Raw genomic sequence first — 20,990 nt, forward strand, 5'->3', positions numbered from 1 at the left:
CTTTTTCAGCATAACGGTGGTAAAGTCTAAGACTATGATTGCCAATTTATGAATGTCTATCGTAATATTATACACAAAGAAACAAATCTCAACAGCCAGTGAGAGTCTGGCACTACATCATCCACACTCAACTCCCCCTATTCTCAAAAGTTCCAACCTTCGCACCATTTTCGCATTAGCTCCGGCGTGATAGGTTGCAAGGCAGCAGCCGTTTTGCTCTTGGAGGCTGTACGCGTCATGGCAAAGCTGAGCGGAGCCACACCGTTCTTGTCCACTTCGCTCAAACCCCGATATGTGTCGATGAGTTTGACTCCTGGATTCTTGTCGACATTTCCCCCTTCTGCGGCTGATGCTTCGAGCAGTGATACCCATTTATCGAGGCTGACGACTTCCTTGATTCGATCTCCATAAAAGTCTCGCAAGACTTCAACCATTTCGGACCATTGCACCTTTGTAGGATTCTGGGCATGAAAGTAGCCGCTAATCTCGGAGATGGGGACAGATTTCGATATTCCAGCAAGATCAATAAGAATGCCAGCGACATCCTCAGTTGCAACCCAGTCGACATTCTGGTATATGCCGAGTCTCTGTGGAAGGACACCGAGGTATAGCGAACTAGCAATCAAGCTGGGCACAAACTCCTGTGGGTTCCAAATACCATTTCCTTCCTTTGGCCCTGCAATTTGACCAACTCTCACAGATGCAGCGGCCAAGCCAGATTTTTCCACTGCTGCATCCAAGATCCAGCCACTAGCCAGCTTGGATATTCCGTAACCCAGATCCGCCAAAGTCGGGTCTTCAAGACGTCGCTCAGGCACAGGCTGACTGGCCGTCCAGTTGATCGCAGTACCGATGCTTGATACAAACACCAAAGCAACTTTCTTGGATGCTGCGCCAGCAAAGTCAACAAAGTGGCGAACTCCGCGAATGTAAGGCTCAAATGAAGCAATGCTCATGTTGAAGTTGACTGGCCAAGCGTTGTGAATAATTCTATCAGTCGAAGAGAGCAATTCTGCGTATTTTGCAGCGTCGAGTCCAAATTTTGGCTTGGAGACATCCACACCAAGGAATTCAACCTTGGAAAAGTCAAGTGAAAGGCTGCGGCTTGCGCTCACGACACATTGTCGAGAAAAGCCTCCATCACCGCCACGGTTGAGTGCGTATACTTTGCTGACGCGAGGCGACGAGATGAGTTGGTCCAATATGTATGAGCCTAAAGATCCGGTTGATCCAGTTACAATTACTGTTTGATCGTCATCGTTGGGGTTTACCTGAGACGCGTTACGGTCTGGCAAGTCTTGGGTATACTTTGCAACCATGTCCTGCATGTCTTTGATCTGTTGCGCATGATAACTTTCGGAAATCTCCTGTTCATCAGAAGGAGATATGGATCGGAAGAGAAATTCTGCAAGGCGATCGACCGAAGGGTTAGAGTATATGACACGAGTGGCGATTATACCCTCATCAAATTCGACTCCAAACCTCTTCAAGCCGCCTCTTAACAACTTGCTGATAGTCATGACCTGCAGTGAATCAATACCGATACCGAAAAAGTCGGCATCCCGCTCAAGCTGCTCAATTCCGAGCTTGTCTCTCAGCAGTTCATGGATCGAGGACGCTAATCCTTCTCGACTGGTGATATCGAGGGTAGCGTTGCTCAGAGTGGCTTCAGCGCGGTCATAAATACCGTCGATGTACTCTTTGTACAAGTTGACTGTTTGAACCCTTTGCACAGTGCCTTTGCCGGCGATGAAGAATGGCATTTTGGGGTCAGAGACTGCGACTAGTTCTCGTACAATCTGACCATGTGCCACGGTGTGTTGGTTTGCTTCCTCAATAAGGGGCCAAACATCATCAATCAGGGCCTCCGCTTCGGCATCATCTTTCAGCAGACCTTTAGGTTCAAGGATCATTGCCGGCTGGAATCTTTCCTGGCCAACCACAAGGACATTCTTGATAGCAGGATGACTGACGACAATGTCTTCAATTGTCACAGGATTGAGCTTCTCTCCATTGGAGAAGACAATGACGTTGTCGTTTCGTCCGTAATACTTGTAGTGATCAGGCAGGGTTTCGTGAGCCTGGAATAGGTCACCTGTGACGAACTCTTGTTTGTCTGGAAAGTTATAGAATGTAGGCTGTAGGCCTGGGTCCAAGGGATCTTTGCGTTGAATCGTGAGCCCATAAATCCCATCCCACATAGTAGGGGTCAATTTTGCCCCCATAACGTCGGCGTTAAAGATGAAATATTGCCAAAGGTTGGGATCTGACTGAAATTGCAGGGCCATGGGGAAAGCCCTAGGATGCTGTTAGCCCATGCTCGTTATTCAACGGATTAGCATTGATCGGTTTGTATACTTACTCGCTGGATCCTAGCATGTTGATGATGAATGCACCATTGGCCACGAGTTTGTCCCCCACGGCACCTGAAAGGTTGCCTCCACTATAACTGATAAAATTAAGGTTTGTTATCGCTTTGAGACCGTCTTCTGTCTGTGACATGCCGTCAATAACGGATGGCGGCAATAGAGCCGCGTCAACACCAGAGTTGGCCAGACATTCTTTGACCAAATCTTCGCTCAATGGCCTCTCAGGAATAGCTAATGCGCAAGGCAAGCCGTAGTAGACAGTAAACATTAAAGAGGCAGCAATTCCAACACCATGAAATAGAGGCATTGGGTTGAACAATCGTGACGCTTGAGAAGCCCATCCTTCGTATAGAGAAGGGTTATTTCGTTCGTCACGAAAGTGCCGGAGGGCACCGCAGAGTTGAATATTGGCCTGATTTAGCACAATGGGCTTTGGCATTCCAGTTGAACCGCTTGTATGCATAGCGATCCAAGGATGCCATCGGGACTCGTATGCCGTGTGTTGATAAGGAAAGTAGTCTGCCTTGGCGGTGATCCAGTCCTTGGCACTCGGCACTTGAGAAGCGTGCATCTGTCTCTGTGCAAGTATCTTCTTAATCACTGGTTGATAGCCTTCTCCGTAGAGGAAATAGTGACAATCGGTAGCTTCCAAAAGGGACAGCTGACCCTCGATGGTGTTTCGAGGCGAAGTGAAAAACGCTTTGCACTTGGCCTTTATACAGGCAAGCATGATGATAATGTATCGTACATCATTTGGTCCAATGTAGGCAATGGTTGGGAAGTTGTCTTCCTGTATATCGTTGGCGGCCATCTCTTTGATGGTGTGGGCGACATGGTTGACAGCATTAGCCATCTGTCCATAGGTGACTGGCTCCCAGCCATCTTGAGGTTGATTAGATCGTGGGATGAAAATGAACGGACGATTTGGCTCTTTTGCAGCATCATCGTCGATGATATTGATGAGCGAGCGTGTCTCTTGAGTTTCAACGACTGAACCCATCTTGATTGTAACTTATTTGCTTGTACACCTTTGTTTGTACCGAGGAGAAGTATATGATTAGATTTAACTGGCAAAGATCACCAATATATATGTTTTAAAACTCTCCTATTTGAATGCTGTATGTCGTGTATATCTATTCTATTGGAATCGCTAAAGTGCCTACCGAGGCATTGCAGACGCAATACCGAGATATCTATCCCACCGGCTTTTACCCAGGGCTACCCTTACTCTATGATACGTTATACGAGATCCAAGTTGAGTAGAAGGGTTGCATTATTCCAGAATGTGACCTATCCGTAGCCACTGGTCCGTGGAGAGTCCACTGTAGCCAGGTATTATTCAGGGGTATTGCCGCGGACAGTATAGTTGAGGGTTGTGGTTTCTCTGGTCCCATCCAATCGGAGTTCTATATACCCACTGCGCAGTGTCCCACCATGTTCTCTTTCGGGAAGTCAATGGGATAGATATGACAAGTTGACATCTTGAATATATTTATGAATACTGAACTATGACGATCCTATGAATAATCCAGCCTTGAACAGTTGGAGGATAAGTATATTCGCTCTCTTTGAAAGCTGCTTATAAATTTATACTACCTGAAAATACTCCGTATAACTTATGGTTAACTGCACCTTTAGGTCTTCCGAGAACCAAAGCGGTAAATGCCTCGACGCAAAACTTGGACATTTTTACGTGGCGAAATGACGAATCCGTGGTGACACATAACCCGTTTCCATATTCCAACAAATTTAAGCTTTTGATGATGAAGCAACACTGTTTCTTCGATGTCAGTTGTCTCGGAGATCAGTGGGATGTTGACTCAAGTTTTCCATGGCCCCTATGTTTATAAACTGCTCCATCCGCGGACTTTTTCTAGAACAGCAAAGCCCCCTCTTCTGAGCGGCTTCTGCGGCAATGATATCATTTGCAGCGTGAAAGTTTTGGGGGCCATGAGAGATTTAAGGAATATATAGATCTTGTGGCGCTCAAGGGCCGTTCCGAATACATGCCGAACGCGATCTAGACAAGAGATTCTCCGTACGCGTGTTGACACAAAGGTAAGCAGGGTATATATGGGGCCAAAGGCACAAGCTTTGCAGATCTACACGGGGGGTTCACTTAAATGGGGGCCAAGGACAAATACGAAGCACCAGAAGAAATCGGTTCGGTCGCCTTTCTGCACCCGTGCCGGGCAACGGGATCCGCGGCTTGTTGCGGATTCATGCGGACTCCTGCGGACTCATGCGTCAATTGATATGCTAAAGCGGTTAAACCAGTTGGCATAAGAGAAACCATGTAGGATCGGGAAGGGGTCAAAGCTCAGACAGGTTGTATTCAAACGGAACTTTCCGTCAATGGCAAAAGTGAATCGTGAGTTCATTCGTGGATTTGCCAGTTGTCAACACGCTCTAAGCAAGTTTAGCATGCTCGTCATTGAATCTGGATGGTGACAGGGATTCGTCGGAATTATCGTTGCGTAGGCCACTTATAAATTACACTCGGACATATGATTCAGCCTTCCCAAAATACAAAATTGCACATCTCAGCGCAGCAGTTAACATTCTAGGATTTTATGGAGGCGCGTGTAATGTCTCGTTCTCCTAATGTCATCTCTATGTACTCGGACTTCTGAGCATGGGAATATTTTGGAAAGCTTTTTCAGGGTAGATACGAGGAGAAACGCGATACTATCAGCTTAAGCTAAGACATTATTCTATTGTGAGGGTAAGATTCTATCTCACCCTGTAATGACAACAACAAGTCACTTCCTCACCACTGATATAAAAGCAATACTTTCGTGGATATTGCAATTATCTCTTTATTAAGGGGAATTGGAAATGGGTTTTAATAAAGGCCCATTGTAACGGCTACTACGCAAACCAATGATATAAACGAATCCTTGTTATAACCATAAGCCTATAACATAAGTGTATATCTTGGGGTATCTACAATGCTTCCAGAGTTCATCCGACTATGCTTCGCTGGGAAAAAAAAAAGTCCAAACGCTGGGGAACTTATTACAGTTCGTGATGCAAATACAGCGATCGCTGAGAGAAAGACCGCGCCAAATAGCCATCCCGTTTACTACATCCGAGAGACCTCATCTGAAGACCAATTCGTCGAAAAAGAAAGTGACACCACCTCTATGGCGGAACATCCCGGCGGAAAAGGAAACAGTCGAGTACCTGGTTGCCAATAGATGCAAAGGCAAAACTGTGCAATTGAGAGACACGTGCATTGTTGTTTAATGGTACTTGTGTAGGTGACGTTTTCCGCTGTGATCTGGAGGATGCTATGTCGCACCCGAAATGAAAGAAAAATCAGCGATGGCTCAGAAGTCCCAAATTAACCTGGATTACTGTAGGTAAATGTGGAAGTGCATGATGTTTGTTTGCGAGGCAAAGATACACATTGATCGCGGAGTTGAGTGAAGCAACCGCAATTAGAAGACGTATTCCTCGCCGTGTATCACAGAGATTGCAAACTTCAGGTCCTTTTTCATTGCATCAAGGGATGAGAACGAAATTTGATGATACTTGATGGGGAATGGACGACTTGGGATATTTTCCGACGGATAGTCTAATCGATCGAGGAACGAGGAAGGAATCCTAGCAGTGGAAAAGTAAAGGCACGGCTTATCCATTGCCGTATGTGCAAGGAGGAAAACTTTGTGAGCCTTTGATTCGCCATCTGATGCGTCTTCCCTGTTCGGCGTATCCGCTTGTGTCCCTGCAACGGCGTGCTGTCGACGCTGCTGCTTCTGAGCCAAGGCTATTAAAACAGCCGCAATATATGGATCTTCGACCTCGTTGACAGGCCGCACGTTTTTCCTTTTCTTCTCTGCAATCCTATACTCTGGTGAGCTTCTCTCGACGTGCCAAGGGAACCTAATCGACATGTCGCGTTGCTGACTTACGTCGCGAAGACTGAGAAACGCAAGACTGGGCCCGTCGGCTTCGTATGAAGTGCGCGAGAAAATACCATAGGTATAGAGATTGGTAACATGACGGCCGTTGAAGTAAAAATTGAGGTCAGAGCTGAATTGTGATTTGCCTTGGCCAGCAATTATTCATCGGTGCCAGGTCATATTGAGGGGATACTTGCTGCTTGTCACGAGTCATGCCGCATTTTCTGAGAATGTCTCGCATGACGTTGGATAGGATTAAAGGGAATGTAAACCTGGAAATTCCTTTACAGCACGTCGAATAATGATGTCAGGAGGTAATTTTGTGGTATTCCTTGGGACTTGGTCTCTCCTAGTCTCTCCTTGGGACTGTCCTTGGAAGCCTCCGCGTTTTCAGCATGACGGGCATTCTGCTCTTTCTCGATCTTAGCATGAAATTGACAGCCCAACAGCTCTAGGTGCTGTAGTTTCCAATACAACGGCTTCACGTAGAGGCTCTTTCGGCAGTGTTGTCGAAGAATGCCATTTATGGACGATGGCTCGGGTGGACGAATCAAGGCAAGAAGACATGGAGAGAGGCCCGGAGATGACACGTCATGGTGATGGAGAGCGCGATGCTTCTTGGATATCTGTGTATCGGTGTCGTCTTTAACTTCACCTTCTTCTGTCTTTCGCTTCAGGTTGCAGATGCCTTTGGTAGCGACAGGCGTTTCACCGTCGGTTTGGAGCGTAATTGATGATAAGCGACAAGCCTCATAATCCAGTGCGTCAGAAGGCACTGCGTCTGCCATTTTTCGGGAATCTCACGAGTGATAGATATTATGAAGATGAAGACATGCATACCTCTGTCTCGTGACGGGATGGAAGTTCACATGTAACTTGGAAGTTGCATATGCCCAGTGTGGCGTCGCTGAGCAAGTGCGTGCCACAGACAGTCTCAAGAATTACGCATACATTAAGGTTCATATCAATAAAAGGACAAAACAAGTATCGCCTTAGGGTAATTAGATGACAAATAACACGTCAATTCCACCCAGTAACTCCAAGAGTCTCGTGTGGGCCCATAATATAACCTGATATTCGCATCCCACCATTACTTATAACTGTTGACATGTTTTCGAACTGCCTCTTCAAGACTCTCCATTCTGTCATCACCCAAACCAATATCTTCGTTTGAAAAGCGATCATACATGGCACCGCCAGTTGCCCAGATACGACGCAAGGCTACCACCACCGCCCATGGACTTCCCTTTTCCCACATGCTCCCTTCTGCGGCCTCGTGATCGGCCAGAGAGATGTACTTTGCACTAAATTTGACCTCAAGCTGCTTCTCATACTCGCTTAACACCTCATTTGAAGTCTTGACAAAGGATGCCACTCTCAAAACGGCATTGTGAGACTCTTCCGGATGGCGCAACGCTGCGACCACTGCCGTTCCCGCACTGATGAAGCACTTTCATTAGCCTTTGTTCCATTGTCTTCTATAGTGGCTAGGTGTTATTTACTCTTTCAAAGTTGTGAAGCCAATCTTGGTGTCTCCATCTCCAGTCAAGATTGCTTCCCTTCCCACCACATCAATTCCTCCCAGTCCGTCACTCCACTTTCGCTGGTCCACCCACATATCAAAGTACGGCCCCACGATTAAGTAGGTCACATTTAGCTGCTTCGTGTTTTCGCGGATAAACTTCCGAATCGCTAGCTTTGTTTGATGTGGCTTCTCTTGTGCGCTCCGTTCATTATGTTCCGGATCCGTGCCAAACTCTGAAGGGAAAAACCAACGTACAGTTGGTGACTCTTCAGCCAGTCGGATAAGCTCTTTCTGTGCCTCGAGCGCGCCTCTTCCGAGACAGCTAATAACTGTATCCACTCCGTCGTATGCCGTTTTAATGTCTTGGGGATTCATAATATCTCCCAGAACGACAGACACGCCAGACGATTTCCAGCCATCGATTATATCGGACTTACTTGCAGCCGTCTCTTTTGAAGTAAGGATGGAGACCCTGGGGAATGTCGGGCTGGCGTTCACAATGGCATCCATAATTGCTTTACCGACATTGCCGGTAGGGCCAAGAACTAGAATATGAGAAGGCTGGAAACTCGCCATAGTCGCGGATTGTACGTGGAATTGGATGCTCTGAAGGGATCAAGCACTTGAAGAGGCAGGTGTTTCTTATTAAGATAACAAAACATGAGATGCGAGATGCGAGATGCCGTAAATATATATAGTCAGCATAGCATACGGCCATAATGGTGCACTGTATGTACTTTTCTTAGACAAAGTCATTGCACTTTTGAAAGTCTTACTCTATGATATGTGTGGAATCACAAGAAATGCTTCGCCAGATGACTTGGAAGATGGTTAAGCAGCTGTAAGAATCGACTGCATCTATGAGCTAGGCGGAGACTAGTAAATGCTCATCCAGCATTCCCCCACACTCTAGGACGAGAAGGGATAATGCTCATTTGCCAACTGCATCACCATTGACGCTTTTTCGCTTTCCAGAGGAGTCATATGTCTTACCAAATACCATTGCTGCTTCTCCGTACTGTTGCCAGTGTCGCACACTGTAGTCAATTTTGGAATTCCATTACAGCTATTCAACCTTGACTGCTCCCAGCGATGCGGCCTATAGACAGCCACTACACAATAGGAAATGTGCACATTCCCAACTAACTTTACCAACACCTTGGAGGCACGGACTTACCAATCGCCAATACGCAACTTGGTTAGTTTCAGCGAGCGGACCACATTTCGGCACCAGGTTCCGGCTGCTTACCGTGTCAGCAGCATCTTGCCAACCATGGTGACTTTATCTCTGTCATTGGAGTTCATGCTTGAGAGAGTGCTTGAATCACTGATCACTCTAAGCTAGCTTATTGTGAGTCCCAAGTATTTTCCGTGCAATGATTCTTTGGTGGCATTGTGAGCGTTTCACTTCGCTCTCCGTATCAACACCACGCCAGCAACCGACGGTTGGGCCTTCGAAACGATTGACGATCGGAATTGATTGTCAGATGAGAATGGTCCATTAATATTCTAAACGAGATGCAATCCGTCATTACATCACCATAGATGATAGTCTGGTCCGCGGCCAATCTAGAATCCGATGTCGGAATGCATTTAGCCTACTTGCCAAAGTTCGCTATCTCTATCCGTATCCCGAAGCTTATAATGTACAAAATGAATCATCTTATAAGTAGAAACGGGAAGTGTATTTGTAATACAGAAGACGAGACTAGCGCAACTCAATCACATGCTTGCTTGAGCCTCTCGTCACTATACGAAGGTAAGCGTGGATCGTCAATCTGTCCTGACCACGCGTCGGCTCAACTGGCCGCGTATTCTATCAATGATCAGAATGAGTGTCAAACAAATTCTCACTTGCGAAATATAAATGGGATAACCAGAAATCACCGTAATTATGTCCTCAGGCCTACACAAACACGCCAGGCAAAAACGCAAAGCCCTTTGTTGAGTCTCGACTAAAAGTACAGCAATCATGTCGCCCTCACCAGCGACTTTAGCTATCGAACTGAACACAGCTCCAAACCCTACCGCAACTATATTCAGCGAGCTCTCTCAGCCAACTGATCCTGCCGAGCCCCATGTCCTCGTCTCAAAGAGCCGAACAGTTGCCATCATCTTCTGCATCACATGCATCAGCGGCATCAGCAATCTCTTGGCCGGGCTATTAACGGTTTGCATCCCAGTAATTGCAGCAGACTTGAACTTTCCCCCGGAGCTTCAACTTTGGCCAGCCTCGGCCTTTGCTCTAGCATGCGGTTGCACGCTTCTTCTCTGTGCCAGTGCCGCTGATGTAGTCGGGTGTCGACGCGTATGCTTAGTTGGCGCCCTTTTGCAATCTGCAAGTGCATTAGGCGCTGGGCTGTCAAATAGCCCTTCACAGTTGATTGCTCTTCGAGCTATCGCAGGAGTGGCAGCTTCTTTTTGCTTACCTAGTGCTGTTGGGATCGCAGCTCGTGCCTTTCCCGCTGCGAGTAGCCCTCGAAGCCGCAGCACCGCATTCGCTGCTATGGGTAGCGGCCAGGCGGTGGGCTTTGGAATGGGACTGGTATTGGGCGGCGTCTTGAGCGGTACGATTGGCTGGCGTTGGGGATTCTACATCACGGCGATTCTCAACGTTGTCGTGCTGCTGGTGGCTGTATGGGCATTACCAGCAGCTATAGATGGTGTTGCTCTGAGCCGGGAGACTCTGCATCATCTTGCACGAGATATTGATTGGATTGGCTGCGTCATTATTAGCACGGCACTGGCACTTCTGTCGTATGAGCTGGCTGTCGTATCAGGATCGGATGCGAGCGAGACAATACGCGAGCCGGCAAACTTGGTCATGCTCTGCGCTGGGATTGCACTTCTGCCTGCCTTTGCAGCGTGGATGCATCACCAGAAACTGCGAAGTCGACCAGCTTTGATCCCTAATGACATTTGGAAGAACTTGCCCCTCACCACCGTCTGCGTAACCGTCTTCTTAATCTGGGGATCTCTCAATGCGAGTGAGCAGTTCACGGCATTGTATCTTCAAGAAGTGCGTGGGTTTTCTCCTTTGACATCATCGCTCTATTTTCTACCGGCACCAATTTGCGGCGCATTGATGAATGTTGCCATTGGCATCTTGCTCCCGTGTCTGAGGCCCTCGTTTGCGGTTCCGGTTGGCTGCCTTGTAAGCGGCATCGCTCCATTACTTCTTGCCACACTGTGTGGTGTAGATGGTCCAAATTACTGGCGTGCAGTATTTCAAGCAATGGCCATGAATCCCTTGGGTGCAGATCTCATTTACACCATCGCCAATCTCGTGGTGACGTCCGCGTTTCCCACAAATACACAAGCGTTGGCGGGTGCCGTCTTTCAGATGCTTTCTCAGATCGGAAAAAGCGTGGGGATTGCTACAACTGCAGTGATTGCGCAGCAAGTTACCGCATCTTCACAAGTTCACAATATGAATGAAGCCTTGTTACGGGGTTACAAGGTTGGTTGGATATATAACTGTGGGCTGGGTTTTGCATCGGTCTTGGTAAGCCTTTGGGGTCTCCGAACTGTGGGTAAACTTGGCGTTAAGATGGATTAACTGGTACTTCCGATGATATGACAATACATCGTTCGGAAATGCGGATGAAGTAGTTTTAAACTTCTTCAAAAGCTACTACCGCTCTGCATGCTAGCTCTCTCGAATAACAAAAAAGAGTATTGCTGCAAATCGCAAGTCTATAGCAAAGAAAACAGCCTGCCCTCACCCAATCATGCGCCGGGGAAACGGCCGCCATGTGTTGGGTTCTCATCAAACTTGATATACCCTTTTCCTTTGACGAAAGTTGCATTCCACGGTCCTTGATCCTTTCCTTCGGCCAATTCAACATAGTAGTTTGAATGAGCCTCAGCATCCAGCTTATCGTATGCTGGCTCTCCATTCGATTCCCTCTCATCTGTGTGATAGAACCTGCATTGTGCAAATCATTGTCAGCATCATCGCACCTTGCTGGAAACGTATGCGCATACTTGTAGCCGGAGCTCCTGTAAACTTCAGACAGATAATGAATCATATGAGCGCTCGCTGATTTTCCCATGCCCATCGAAATTAGAGGCTCTAAAGTCATAATATGTAGCTTATTGCTGGTATAAATGAATGTTTTTGAAGCATCCGAAGGTAATTCTGCAAAACCCTTGACTGCCTGTTGGGCAGCAGCATAAGCAGAAAAGGTGTTAACATGCGCATCTGTGATTACACTTGACAAGGGCTGATCAAATCCTTGAATGGAAAGTACAAAGGCTACCCACGAGATATTTCAGCTTAATATCCTTTGGTCTGATGAGTGGAAGACTTCCTTACCGTTATACACAACGACGCTTGGGATCCCTAGCTTGCTTCTAACTTGAGTAAACACATCCTCAACATTGTACGCGTTCGATAAATCGGCTTTAATTGAGAGATAGTCATCGGGAGTATCCGCTACTTTATCTGAGCGGCAGACAACCGCCACTTTGTAGCCGCGGCTGGCAAAAGCACGAGCTACGGCAGCACCAATTCGCTGTCCATAGCCCAAAATGAGGACAATTTTTGAAGACATCTTAGCGAGGGGTCGAAATGCGTTGAAGAATATCTCTATTTAGCTTCAATATGAGTAAAGAATCTCGACCGTATACATCGTACGCGTACAAAGCCCCTCGGTTTATATAGAAGTATTTATTTGTTGATTACATACAACTAGGTTATGCTATTTATTTTATTGGCTTACATCAAAGCCATTGTAAAGAGTGACACGAGCAAGTCCGCGGACGTGTAAGCTGAACAGAGCTCCCCGCAGGCATGGCGTTCTCATGGCTTGCGATAGTCTGGATTAGAGTTGCCCAACTGTGGCTTGTAAACCACCCATACAGTTTTGTAATGAGTTGTATTATTCTGCGTTGAATAAGAAAAGAATCAGTTGCGACAAGTACTTTGCTATCTTTGCTAACGCCCCAGCTCAACTGACTCTCCAAAGGCTCATCTGCAAACTGAGAATCCTTCCAACTCAAAAGAGTCCCTTTGTAGGAGGATAATTCGATCTCACGTAATCGCGGAACTCTGTTGGCTTGCGGCCAATCAATCTCTTCAAGTCGCCCGTTATCTCCTCAAAATTGCCAGCATTCATCGCGCGAACCCAAGCCAGTCGGAATTGTGGCAATTGCTCAGGCTGGCCCTCGAATCCTTTCCATTTGAGATACTCTTCCTCGCTAATGTTCTTGGAAGACACTTTCTGACCCTTGGCCTGGCCCAAGATTTCGGCAATCTCCGCAAAAGAAAACGCCTCGTTGCCACTCAGCTTATACGTCTTATTCGCATGTCCCTCCTCCGTCAGCACGGTGACATTGGCCGCCGCGAGGTCGTCACGCGTCACGGGCGCAAATTTGCTTTTGCCAAAGGGAACGTTGATTCCTTCTTCGAGTGCGTTGGCGCCGATATAAAGGAAAAAGGTCTCCAAAAAGGGCGGCTGCATCATGATAGTGTAGTCCATTCCACTGGCTTTCAACGCCTGCTCAGTAAATGTATCACTCTCTGTGACGTCCCACATGGCAATGCCAGCACCCTCTTGGCGTTGCACTGAAGTGTAAACGACGTGCTTGACGCCGGCTTGCCTTGCAGCAGTGACTACATTATAGTGCTGCCGGATACGATCCGTGAAAGCATGCGCACCAATCATCATGACCTTCTCAATGCCCTGGAATGCGGCGAGAAGCGCATCATAGTCATTGTAGTCAGCCTTATATGTCGAAACCCCCTTGTCGGCAAAGCGCTTGAGCTTATTAGTAGGGTCTCGCGAAATGGCGGCAAGCTGCGAAGCCGGCAGTTTTTCGAGAAGTAGATCAAGCGTTATACCACCGAGGTGCCCTCCTGCGCCCGTGACCAGAATCTTGCCTGCAGCCATTGCTCCGAGATAGGCCTCAAAGTAAGGGATAGGTCTTTTGAATTAATATGCCGCGGTGTTTTTCGATATTCAATGTGAACCAATTGCTCAATCGCTCAATATAATACAAGATGAGTTGTAGAAACCCAAGGGTGTGTTTTGCATACACAACATTGCTGAATCTTCTCTCATTATATAGGCAGGGTCTGGTAACTCTTCAGAACTCAGCTCGGAACAAGTTGCCATTCTTCCAAAATAGGTCCTTAGTTCATCATGTATCAGCATGACTATTTGGGTTCGTAGATACAAGAAGTCACTTCACAACTCATTCTATCTCTTGTTTCATTGTCAAGTAGCCACTATCGAGGCAGCGAGGGTCAAAAACCCCACTCGCGTGGCTTAAGATGGCTAGAAATCCTTCGGAAATTCTTGAACCATCTTACAAACTGGAAAACGAGTGTGGAGCAAAGCCGGATCTCGGTGGTCCACTAAAATACGATTGCCGTCTTGAGGAGAATTGACATTATATAACAGAGAAGGCCTCCAAAAATGAGCGATTGCATCAAGATAACAATGGGCTGTCCTCGCCAGAAATAGACTACGAACTGACCAGGTTACTCAATTGAGGGCAATGAATATTGTGTTCGTGCTCGTGGTCACCTGTCTTAGTTCTGGTATGGTCATGACCCTGGTTCGTTTGATGGCGGGGGTATCTTGGGCTTTGAGTCCTCGCATTGATACTCAAACTACCTCTCGGCCCCAGACTCGTTTCCTATCCAAGGGATAGAGTCAGACCAACGCTCGCAATGGCACCTCATCATGGAAAGATATTCGCGGTAATCATCTTCTAAGCATCCATTGATTGAGACCATCGCGTTGCCCTGTAACTCCTAATTCCGCCAACTCCGTATCTCCGTTTCAGGAGGCGTATCTTGGCAATTGTCTAGATTTAAGCAACTTCAATCGGCCTCTAGCAGCGCAACAAGTCATTTATAGGGCGTCAGGCTACATGCACAGATTGCGGTACATACAGCTTTGCCACCATATATTTCTCCGTAAATGTTTATCACCTCGGCATGTGTAGGCTAATCAACTGGTGGGGCTAGGTTGACCTCAAGTCGAGTTTCAAGAGCTATTCAAGTGGTGTCAATTGCCTTGTCGTGAAGATATCCAGTTAAGATGCAGCTGCAGCTTACAACATGCTTGACTAAACATTAATCATCCTGACTGTACGAAAATCTACAGTTCTATCTTCGCAGAAAGGACCTCTATGTAGATCCGTTGTGGGTGTAATTCCGTCTCAGGCGGAATCGGCCTACTTCAAGACTCCGTGTCAGCCAGATGTTCTTCTTTGAGATATAAACCTAATGTCTAATTCCGCGTTATCATTATTGCTTCGGCGTCCATCACAAAACAGTAGGACGCCGCATCCAGCCATATTCACCGGTAATTAAACGGCTAGGTGTGACTATCAGTCCATATACCAGTATTGTAGGCTTTTGTATTCAACTAAAGGTTGGATTCTCTGAGAATTACAGAGTTAGCCAAGTAGGTGCTACCTCCAATGCCGAGTATGATAGGGCCCAGCAGCTTCCGTCAGTGGTGGACAAGCGTTGCTCTGAGACACCAATGATTTGATCGTTGTTTTATTTGCAATTATCTTGGTTTAGGTAGCTTATTTCATCTTAGTTTACCCATTTCTTCTTCTGTTAAGAGTATGATTGAGAAGTTATACGATCAAATATGACAAAATACGCTCAATACGCTTTAGTACGATCATATCGTCTAAATCGTTATTCCGAAGACTACCTCGAATGTAAATCTCCCCCTTATTGGGTCAAATAAAGTCCGCGTATAATTCCGATCATATAGAGGATGTATGTTACAGCAAACAGTTTCGTGTACGTGATATATAAAATACGATAGCTCTAGATATAAATATCTCCCCTCTGCGCTTTACTTACGCTATCATCCCGGGTACAGGGCCTGAAGAAGCACTATAACTGTACAGCATCATCTAAGATTACATTCCAAACTCTTTTACTGTCTTCTTGTATCAGACTCAATCAAAATGCCGTCCTGGGCCATTGTGGGAGCAACGCGAGGAATAGGTGTAAGCATATCCTGACCAACAAATGATAACCGTATCTCTAACTTATCCCATGCTAGTTTGAATACGTGAATCAGCTAGTATGTGCCCGACGCCAATCACGAAAGTCTTGATATTTTCTTTTACTTACCGAAACAATCAGTCATCTGACGCGAAGAATGAAGTCTTTGCTCTGATCAGGAGTCAGAAGACTGCTGGGCCGCTCAATGAGCTGGCTGCATCTCGAAAGAACATACATGTACTTGAGACGGATATAGGCAATCCTACAAAGTTGAAAGAGACTGCAGGAGAAATTGGCAGCATCGGTGGCGGCAAGCTGGATGTTCTAGTTTACAATGCATTTTTCCATGGGGACTCAGCAGAGCTCAGTCCAAGCGCATTGTAAGTAACGCGCTCGAATTAATGTCTAATATGAAACAAGATAGCAGAGCGCTTACTCCAATCCAGTGCCGGAAGAGAAGAAGAACTAGAAAACTATTTCTTCGAACCGGTAAGTCGCAATGGATTTGTCATATGAATGATGGAAATGAAACTAACAGCGGTGGTTGGGTAGCTCAAAGTGAACGTATTGCACCTCATCCACACCGTCAACGCATTTCTCTCTTTGATCAAAAAGGGAATGGAGAGGAAGATTATTTACATTTCTTCTCCTAGCGGAGATCTCGAGTTCAATCGAGTCAGCGAACTATCTACTGCAGTGGGCTACTCTATAAGTAAGGCTGCAGGGGCATTAGTCATGACCAAGTATGCCTCTGAGCTGAAATCGGAGGGCATCCGGGCTCTATCCATCTCGCCGGGCTGGGTTGAAACCGACGCAGGTACGTGAATACGATGTCAGAAAAGCACGCTACCAGGACAGCTACTAAATAAGATATTTACAGCAAAAGATCTTATTACCTCTCCTGGGGCATTCGAGGTGATTCTTTCTACTCTGAGAAAGTATAATCCGAATGTTAAAGGAATGATTTCACCAAAGGAATCGGTAGAATCCATGCTTTCCGTTATCAAGGGTCTCGATGAGAGCACCAGCGGCAAATTCTTATCTCACAAAGGCAATCTTGAATGGTTCTAGGTTGTTGTAATATTGGACAATGTTTTGAAGAAATAGCTATTCAACCCTTGATAGTTAACTAGTCTCTATGCGCAAGAAGTTACATGCTCATATAAGTAAACGAGTCTAACTACGATATTATATTCCCATGACTTGAGTATAAAGTAAGCTTCCAAGGCTAAGTTCACATCACTCCACTCCCTTGGATAGCTTGGATAGCCAGTTGCTATCACACCATCAAATAATGCAATCAGGTGGGAATATAGCAGTCCCTCTGCTTATTATTGCAGCTACATAGCAACATTGTCCAGTAAATTATACACTAAGCATGTGCGAAGTAGGCCCCAACAGATGAAATTGTCGCCCAGCGTCCATGTTCATCTGTCCCGCTAGGTATAGTAATAAGTAATGAAACTGAAATTCCTTGATTGATCGGCCAAGATCCAGGGATGTCAAACTTGACGGTAGTTTCTTTATCAGTCGAATAACCGAAATCAACCTTGTTCAGGATTTTCTTTTGTCCCATATAGACCTGAATGCCATCAAATATAGTTTTCCAGCCTGTGGCGTAGGTAACCTCGACTGACTTGAGTTCGAGTCTCTTTCCATCGGTTGGGATTTGAAATCCCATGGGAACTTGTACCCAGCCTTGGGTATCTGCGGTGACCCTGGACCTTATATGGGCACCCCATTCAGGATGTGAGATAGTCAGGGTGCTATCAGCAGGAAGAACTGCCACATTTCCATGAGTTTTGAACGAGAATCCAGTCATGATTTATAATTAAATATTTTGTTTGGATATAAGATAATGTACAGCTTGAAGAATCTTTGAGAGGATTATAATGTTACTTATATTTGTTCAACTACGTCATATATAAATCTAGTTTTGAATATGTCGGAAAGCTAATTTGTTGTACCTGCATGAGTGGACTGACAATCTCTCAAGTTATACTTGGTGGACTACCAACCGCAAGCAGCCCCATAAGACATGTGATCATGAAAATGCTCTGCCAAGACTTTTCAGCTAACTCTTTAACTACAAGAGGTAAATCTAGATCCCAAAAAATGTGAAGACGATTGGGAATATTGGGGGAAAGGGCTGAATAACATTCCTGTGCGAAAAGCCATGTCAAGCGATATGACGTCGTGCCTCGCATCGGCTATATCTCCTCTTTTCTTTCCCCTTTCTGACCAGCTTATCCAATGTGAAGGAAGTATATGCGCCTCATGTATCTCTGAGTCTCAAGCGGCGTCTTAGTTGAGTACGTGACGTTCACACAACCTCAAGGGCTGCCTGTATCCCTAGTGGCTGTAGAAGCTTAATAACCACGGCCAGCTGAATTTTCAGGCATAATTCAATTATTGTCAAGGTTTATGGGCTTGTATGCTGGTGACGGGAGCCTGAGGCGTTGATTGTAAGCCATGTAAGCCACCTGCCCCGAGACTTTCAGACAGGTATCAAGTTTAATTTCAAGAATTGGTGTTATGAACTCAGGAGTAAAATAGTATGTGAATATAATATCAACGAAGTTACTATAGTAATATAAAGGAGGTGATTTTGCTTCCTTACTGCTTGAGAATGTAATAAAACTCAAGAGTGCTGCTGTACAGAACCGAGTTATCCTTTTCATGTTTGGCTACATATCTCTGAATCCCCGACCCTGGACAATGTAATGCTATCAATCGTTTGTGAAATCAAGGTCAGGCAGATCCATCCTTCATCGCAAGTATCTCATTTGCTACTTAACCTAGAAATTCTCAGGCGATATTACCCTTGCTCACTTCTTGAATCTCATGAGTAATCAATCAAGCCGAGGCTTCGGCGTCTTATCCACATGAGACATGATTCAGTTGGCTCAAAGTGCACAGACCAGTGAACCAGGAACCTTCCTAAAGAGACAAGAGCAATAATCAAAGCCTAGTCGATGCATCTATGGGCTGATAAAATGTCAAAAACAACAAGAAAAGAAAACAAGACTCGAACTCTCTTTGAGGTTATCTGAGTCAATGACTCATTTCATGCAATTGAGATCGCGAAATCGCTATTCCACAAATGCACGTGACCGGCATCGTACTCCGAAAAAGCGCTGGAAATGGCCGATTTGAGTCATTCACCGGCAGTTATATTATATTATTCAGTCCAGTTGCGGTCTTGGCTCAACTTCGATCTCAACACGATAGACGAGGTTCCTAGACTCAAAATGGCTAGTCACGCAGTTTCATTCACTTCAGTGCCAGCAAAGCTGGTAGAACTACTGACTCCCGATCTGCCCTATTCCCTGCCTTTGCTGAGGCGGCTACAGTCTACAAAGTTCAACCATGGAACCTCTCCTCATGCGCGCATTGTCTTTGTCTCCGATACCGAATTGTCTTCGGAAGAGCAATTTGACCAGTATCAGTCCAAGGCATATACCGCGGCTTATTTGGACTTTTCTAAGCCGGAAACTCAGATGTACATCTACTCAACCATAGAACACCCGCGCAACAGAGACGACGCCAGTAACAGCCACTTATATGAGCCGCAATTGGCGGAATTAGTGAAAGAAGTCATCCGGTTGCGCAATGAATACAAGCAAGAGCTGCTCTTTACGGACCCGGACCGCATCCTGATAGGGTCCCTGCACTCGGCCGTCCGTTCCATCCTGGAGAAATTCAAAGGCCGTGTTCAGCCTCGACCAACAGGCCTGTATGATAAATGGCTCATCAAGAGAGAAGAGCTGCCTCTCTTGGACGAAAATCTCCCTCCCGGCATGTATTGGGATAGCGCCAACCTGGATGACTGCCAGTTGGTTGTGTCCCGGACTGACATCCCCCGTACCGCGTACGTGTATTAGAAAAATCCCATTCCCGAAACCTTCTTTGGTCAGATCAGCGCTGTGCTATTGGTTACTTTTGCCGCATTCATCTCGGGAACTAATCGGCATGACCGCAGTCAGACGCTTGTTAACCTGCCGAATCTGATGATTAAACGACAAGATAAGACGCCAATCGCGTGGGCACTGCTAGGAACTGATGGATCCCTAATCAGTGTGCATGTGGAAGTAAGTTCCCAAAAATGACAGGCATCTTGAACCCCGGAGAATATTCGTCATGATGAGCATAGCATGCACTTATACTGAACAAATAACCTAGGAGCCTTATAGGCGACAAGGCCTGGCAAAGAAGCTAGCCGTGAAGCTGTTGCGAGAAAAGGCCACACGCTTTGGAGACGATGGCTGGCTCTGCGCCGATGTCAGTCCCTCAAACGTGAGCTCCCGGGCGATGTGCAAGTCCCTCAATGGAAAGCCGGACTGGGTGACTTCTTGGTGAGAACATCTTTCTCTATTTTTAGCCCTGGCTGATATCAATGCCACGCACTGACATTACCCTCGCCCATATAGGATCTGTCTAATCCTGTCCGAGACCGGGGAGGCCGCAAAGCCCTAGCAGGCAAGTTGAACGGAAAATTAATTTGCGACACGATGAGCGAGGTAAGCGAAGAAAATCACTGCATCTGTAGGGATTCATGGGGTTTGCCCATACGACGAGTACGTGTATTCGCCCGGCTTATAGACCTTCCTTGGGAGATAGACAGATAGAGCAAGGATTGCATGTGATGGCGTTTTTTTTGTACTCCATCTTGATTTCTCCTTTTATTTTAGCTTGATTTGTTATGTGATTGTTCGAGGTGCTGGGGGTGCTCCGATGCATACTAGGTAGTCGGCATTCAACACTTACTGTATATCGGCAATTTTCGAATATCGGCTTATTCATAACCCGGATTATCAACACTCACCGTGACAAGGAATGAAAGTTGAAGAAGCCCTTGCTGATTCCGAACTAAGACCCTCGATCCCATGATGGAAAATAGTTCGCCTAAGCAAGTCATTCACCTTTCACATGCCGTAACTCATTCAGCATCTTTTGTAATCATGCAGACTCACCGAAATGAAAAACGACGAGAAAATCTCTACAGTCGTATTCCCACCTAATCGCATTCCACATCCACATCCACATCTATCTCCCATCCTTGCACAGCGCTAAAAAGTCCGATTCTGCACTCCGCTCCGGACCGGGTCCTGTCCTGCCAAAACCAGCCAAGCATCCATGGATGATCCATACTGTAACTGACTGACATGCTATGTACGACTCTGGAAAATCAAGAGCCGGTCACG

The 20,990-nt window shown here is 46.3% G+C and overlaps 9 protein-coding genes across 9 annotated transcripts; 3 read left to right on the top strand and 6 right to left on the bottom strand.

The window, feature by feature from the left end:
- Nucleotides 1-143: 143 nt before the first annotated feature.
- M431DRAFT_94677 (hypothetical protein) lies at nt 144-3,369 on the bottom strand (the record flags this gene model as incomplete). Its single annotated transcript, XM_024924610.1, has 2 exons — nt 144-2,298; nt 2,363-3,369. The coding sequence occupies 2 exons, from the start codon at nt 3,367-3,369 to the stop codon at nt 144-146; spliced, it is 3,162 nt and encodes a 1,053-aa protein (XP_024770593.1).
- A 2,507-nt stretch (nt 3,370-5,876) lies between these two features.
- On the bottom strand, nt 5,877-7,065 carry M431DRAFT_499039 (hypothetical protein; the record flags this gene model as incomplete). Its single annotated transcript, XM_024917754.1, has 4 exons — nt 5,877-5,978; nt 6,068-6,423; nt 6,550-6,657; nt 6,678-7,065. The coding sequence occupies 4 exons, from the start codon at nt 7,063-7,065 to the stop codon at nt 5,877-5,879; spliced, it is 954 nt and encodes a 317-aa protein (XP_024770594.1).
- A 238-nt stretch (nt 7,066-7,303) lies between these two features.
- Nucleotides 7,304-8,378, bottom strand: M431DRAFT_123838 (hypothetical protein; the record flags this gene model as incomplete). The annotated part of the gene is made up of 2 exons (XM_024912207.1): nt 7,304-7,716; nt 7,780-8,378. The coding sequence occupies 2 exons, from the start codon at nt 8,376-8,378 to the stop codon at nt 7,368-7,370; spliced, it is 948 nt and encodes a 315-aa protein (XP_024770595.1). The 3' UTR covers nt 7,304-7,367.
- A 1,396-nt stretch (nt 8,379-9,774) lies between these two features.
- M431DRAFT_485617 (hypothetical protein) lies at nt 9,775-11,361 on the top strand (the record flags this gene model as incomplete). Its single annotated transcript, XM_024916304.1, has 1 exon — nt 9,775-11,361. One exon carries the CDS (start codon nt 9,775-9,777, stop codon nt 11,359-11,361), a length of 1,587 nt encoding a protein of 528 aa, XP_024770596.1.
- Nucleotides 11,362-11,531: 170 nt separating this feature from the next.
- M431DRAFT_19698 (hypothetical protein) lies at nt 11,532-12,367 on the bottom strand (the record flags this gene model as incomplete). The annotated part of the gene is made up of 3 exons (XM_024913274.1): nt 12,121-12,367; nt 11,790-12,060; nt 11,532-11,730 (listed from the first exon to the last, which is right to left on the bottom strand). The coding sequence occupies exons 1-3, from the start codon at nt 12,356-12,358 to the stop codon at nt 11,532-11,534; spliced, it is 708 nt and encodes a 235-aa protein (XP_024770597.1). The 5' UTR covers nt 12,359-12,367.
- A 327-nt stretch (nt 12,368-12,694) lies between these two features.
- On the bottom strand, nt 12,695-13,696 carry M431DRAFT_19699 (hypothetical protein; the record flags this gene model as incomplete). Its single annotated transcript, XM_024913275.1, has 1 exon — nt 12,695-13,696. One exon carries the CDS (start codon nt 13,694-13,696, stop codon nt 12,803-12,805), a length of 894 nt encoding a protein of 297 aa, XP_024770598.1. The 3' UTR covers nt 12,695-12,802.
- Nucleotides 13,697-15,746: 2,050 nt separating this feature from the next.
- Nucleotides 15,747-16,857, top strand: M431DRAFT_94784 (hypothetical protein; the record flags this gene model as incomplete). Its single annotated transcript, XM_024924618.1, has 6 exons — nt 15,747-15,788; nt 15,845-15,865; nt 15,928-16,166; nt 16,233-16,275; nt 16,339-16,603; nt 16,667-16,857. The coding sequence occupies 6 exons, from the start codon at nt 15,747-15,749 to the stop codon at nt 16,855-16,857; spliced, it is 801 nt and encodes a 266-aa protein (XP_024770599.1).
- Nucleotides 16,858-16,872: 15 nt separating this feature from the next.
- On the bottom strand, nt 16,873-17,641 carry M431DRAFT_511799 (hypothetical protein). Its single transcript, XM_024919735.1, has one exon. The coding sequence runs from the start codon at nt 17,606-17,608 to the stop codon at nt 17,159-17,161; it is 450 nt and encodes a 149-aa protein (XP_024770600.1). The 5' UTR covers nt 17,609-17,641; the 3' UTR covers nt 16,873-17,158.
- Nucleotides 17,642-18,969: 1,328 nt separating this feature from the next.
- On the top strand, nt 18,970-20,576 carry M431DRAFT_511800 (hypothetical protein). Its single transcript, XM_024919736.1, has 4 exons — nt 18,970-19,657; nt 19,769-19,877; nt 19,969-20,141; nt 20,217-20,576. The coding sequence occupies exons 1-4, from the start codon at nt 19,038-19,040 to the stop codon at nt 20,260-20,262; spliced, it is 948 nt and encodes a 315-aa protein (XP_024770601.1). The 5' UTR covers nt 18,970-19,037; the 3' UTR covers nt 20,263-20,576.
- Nucleotides 20,577-20,990: the final 414 nt, after the last annotated feature.

This window comes from Trichoderma harzianum (assembly GCF_003025095.1).
Source record: "Trichoderma harzianum CBS 226.95 unplaced genomic scaffold M431scaffold_13, whole genome shotgun sequence".
In the NCBI taxonomy this organism is placed as follows: domain Eukaryota; kingdom Fungi; phylum Ascomycota; class Sordariomycetes; order Hypocreales; family Hypocreaceae; genus Trichoderma; species Trichoderma harzianum.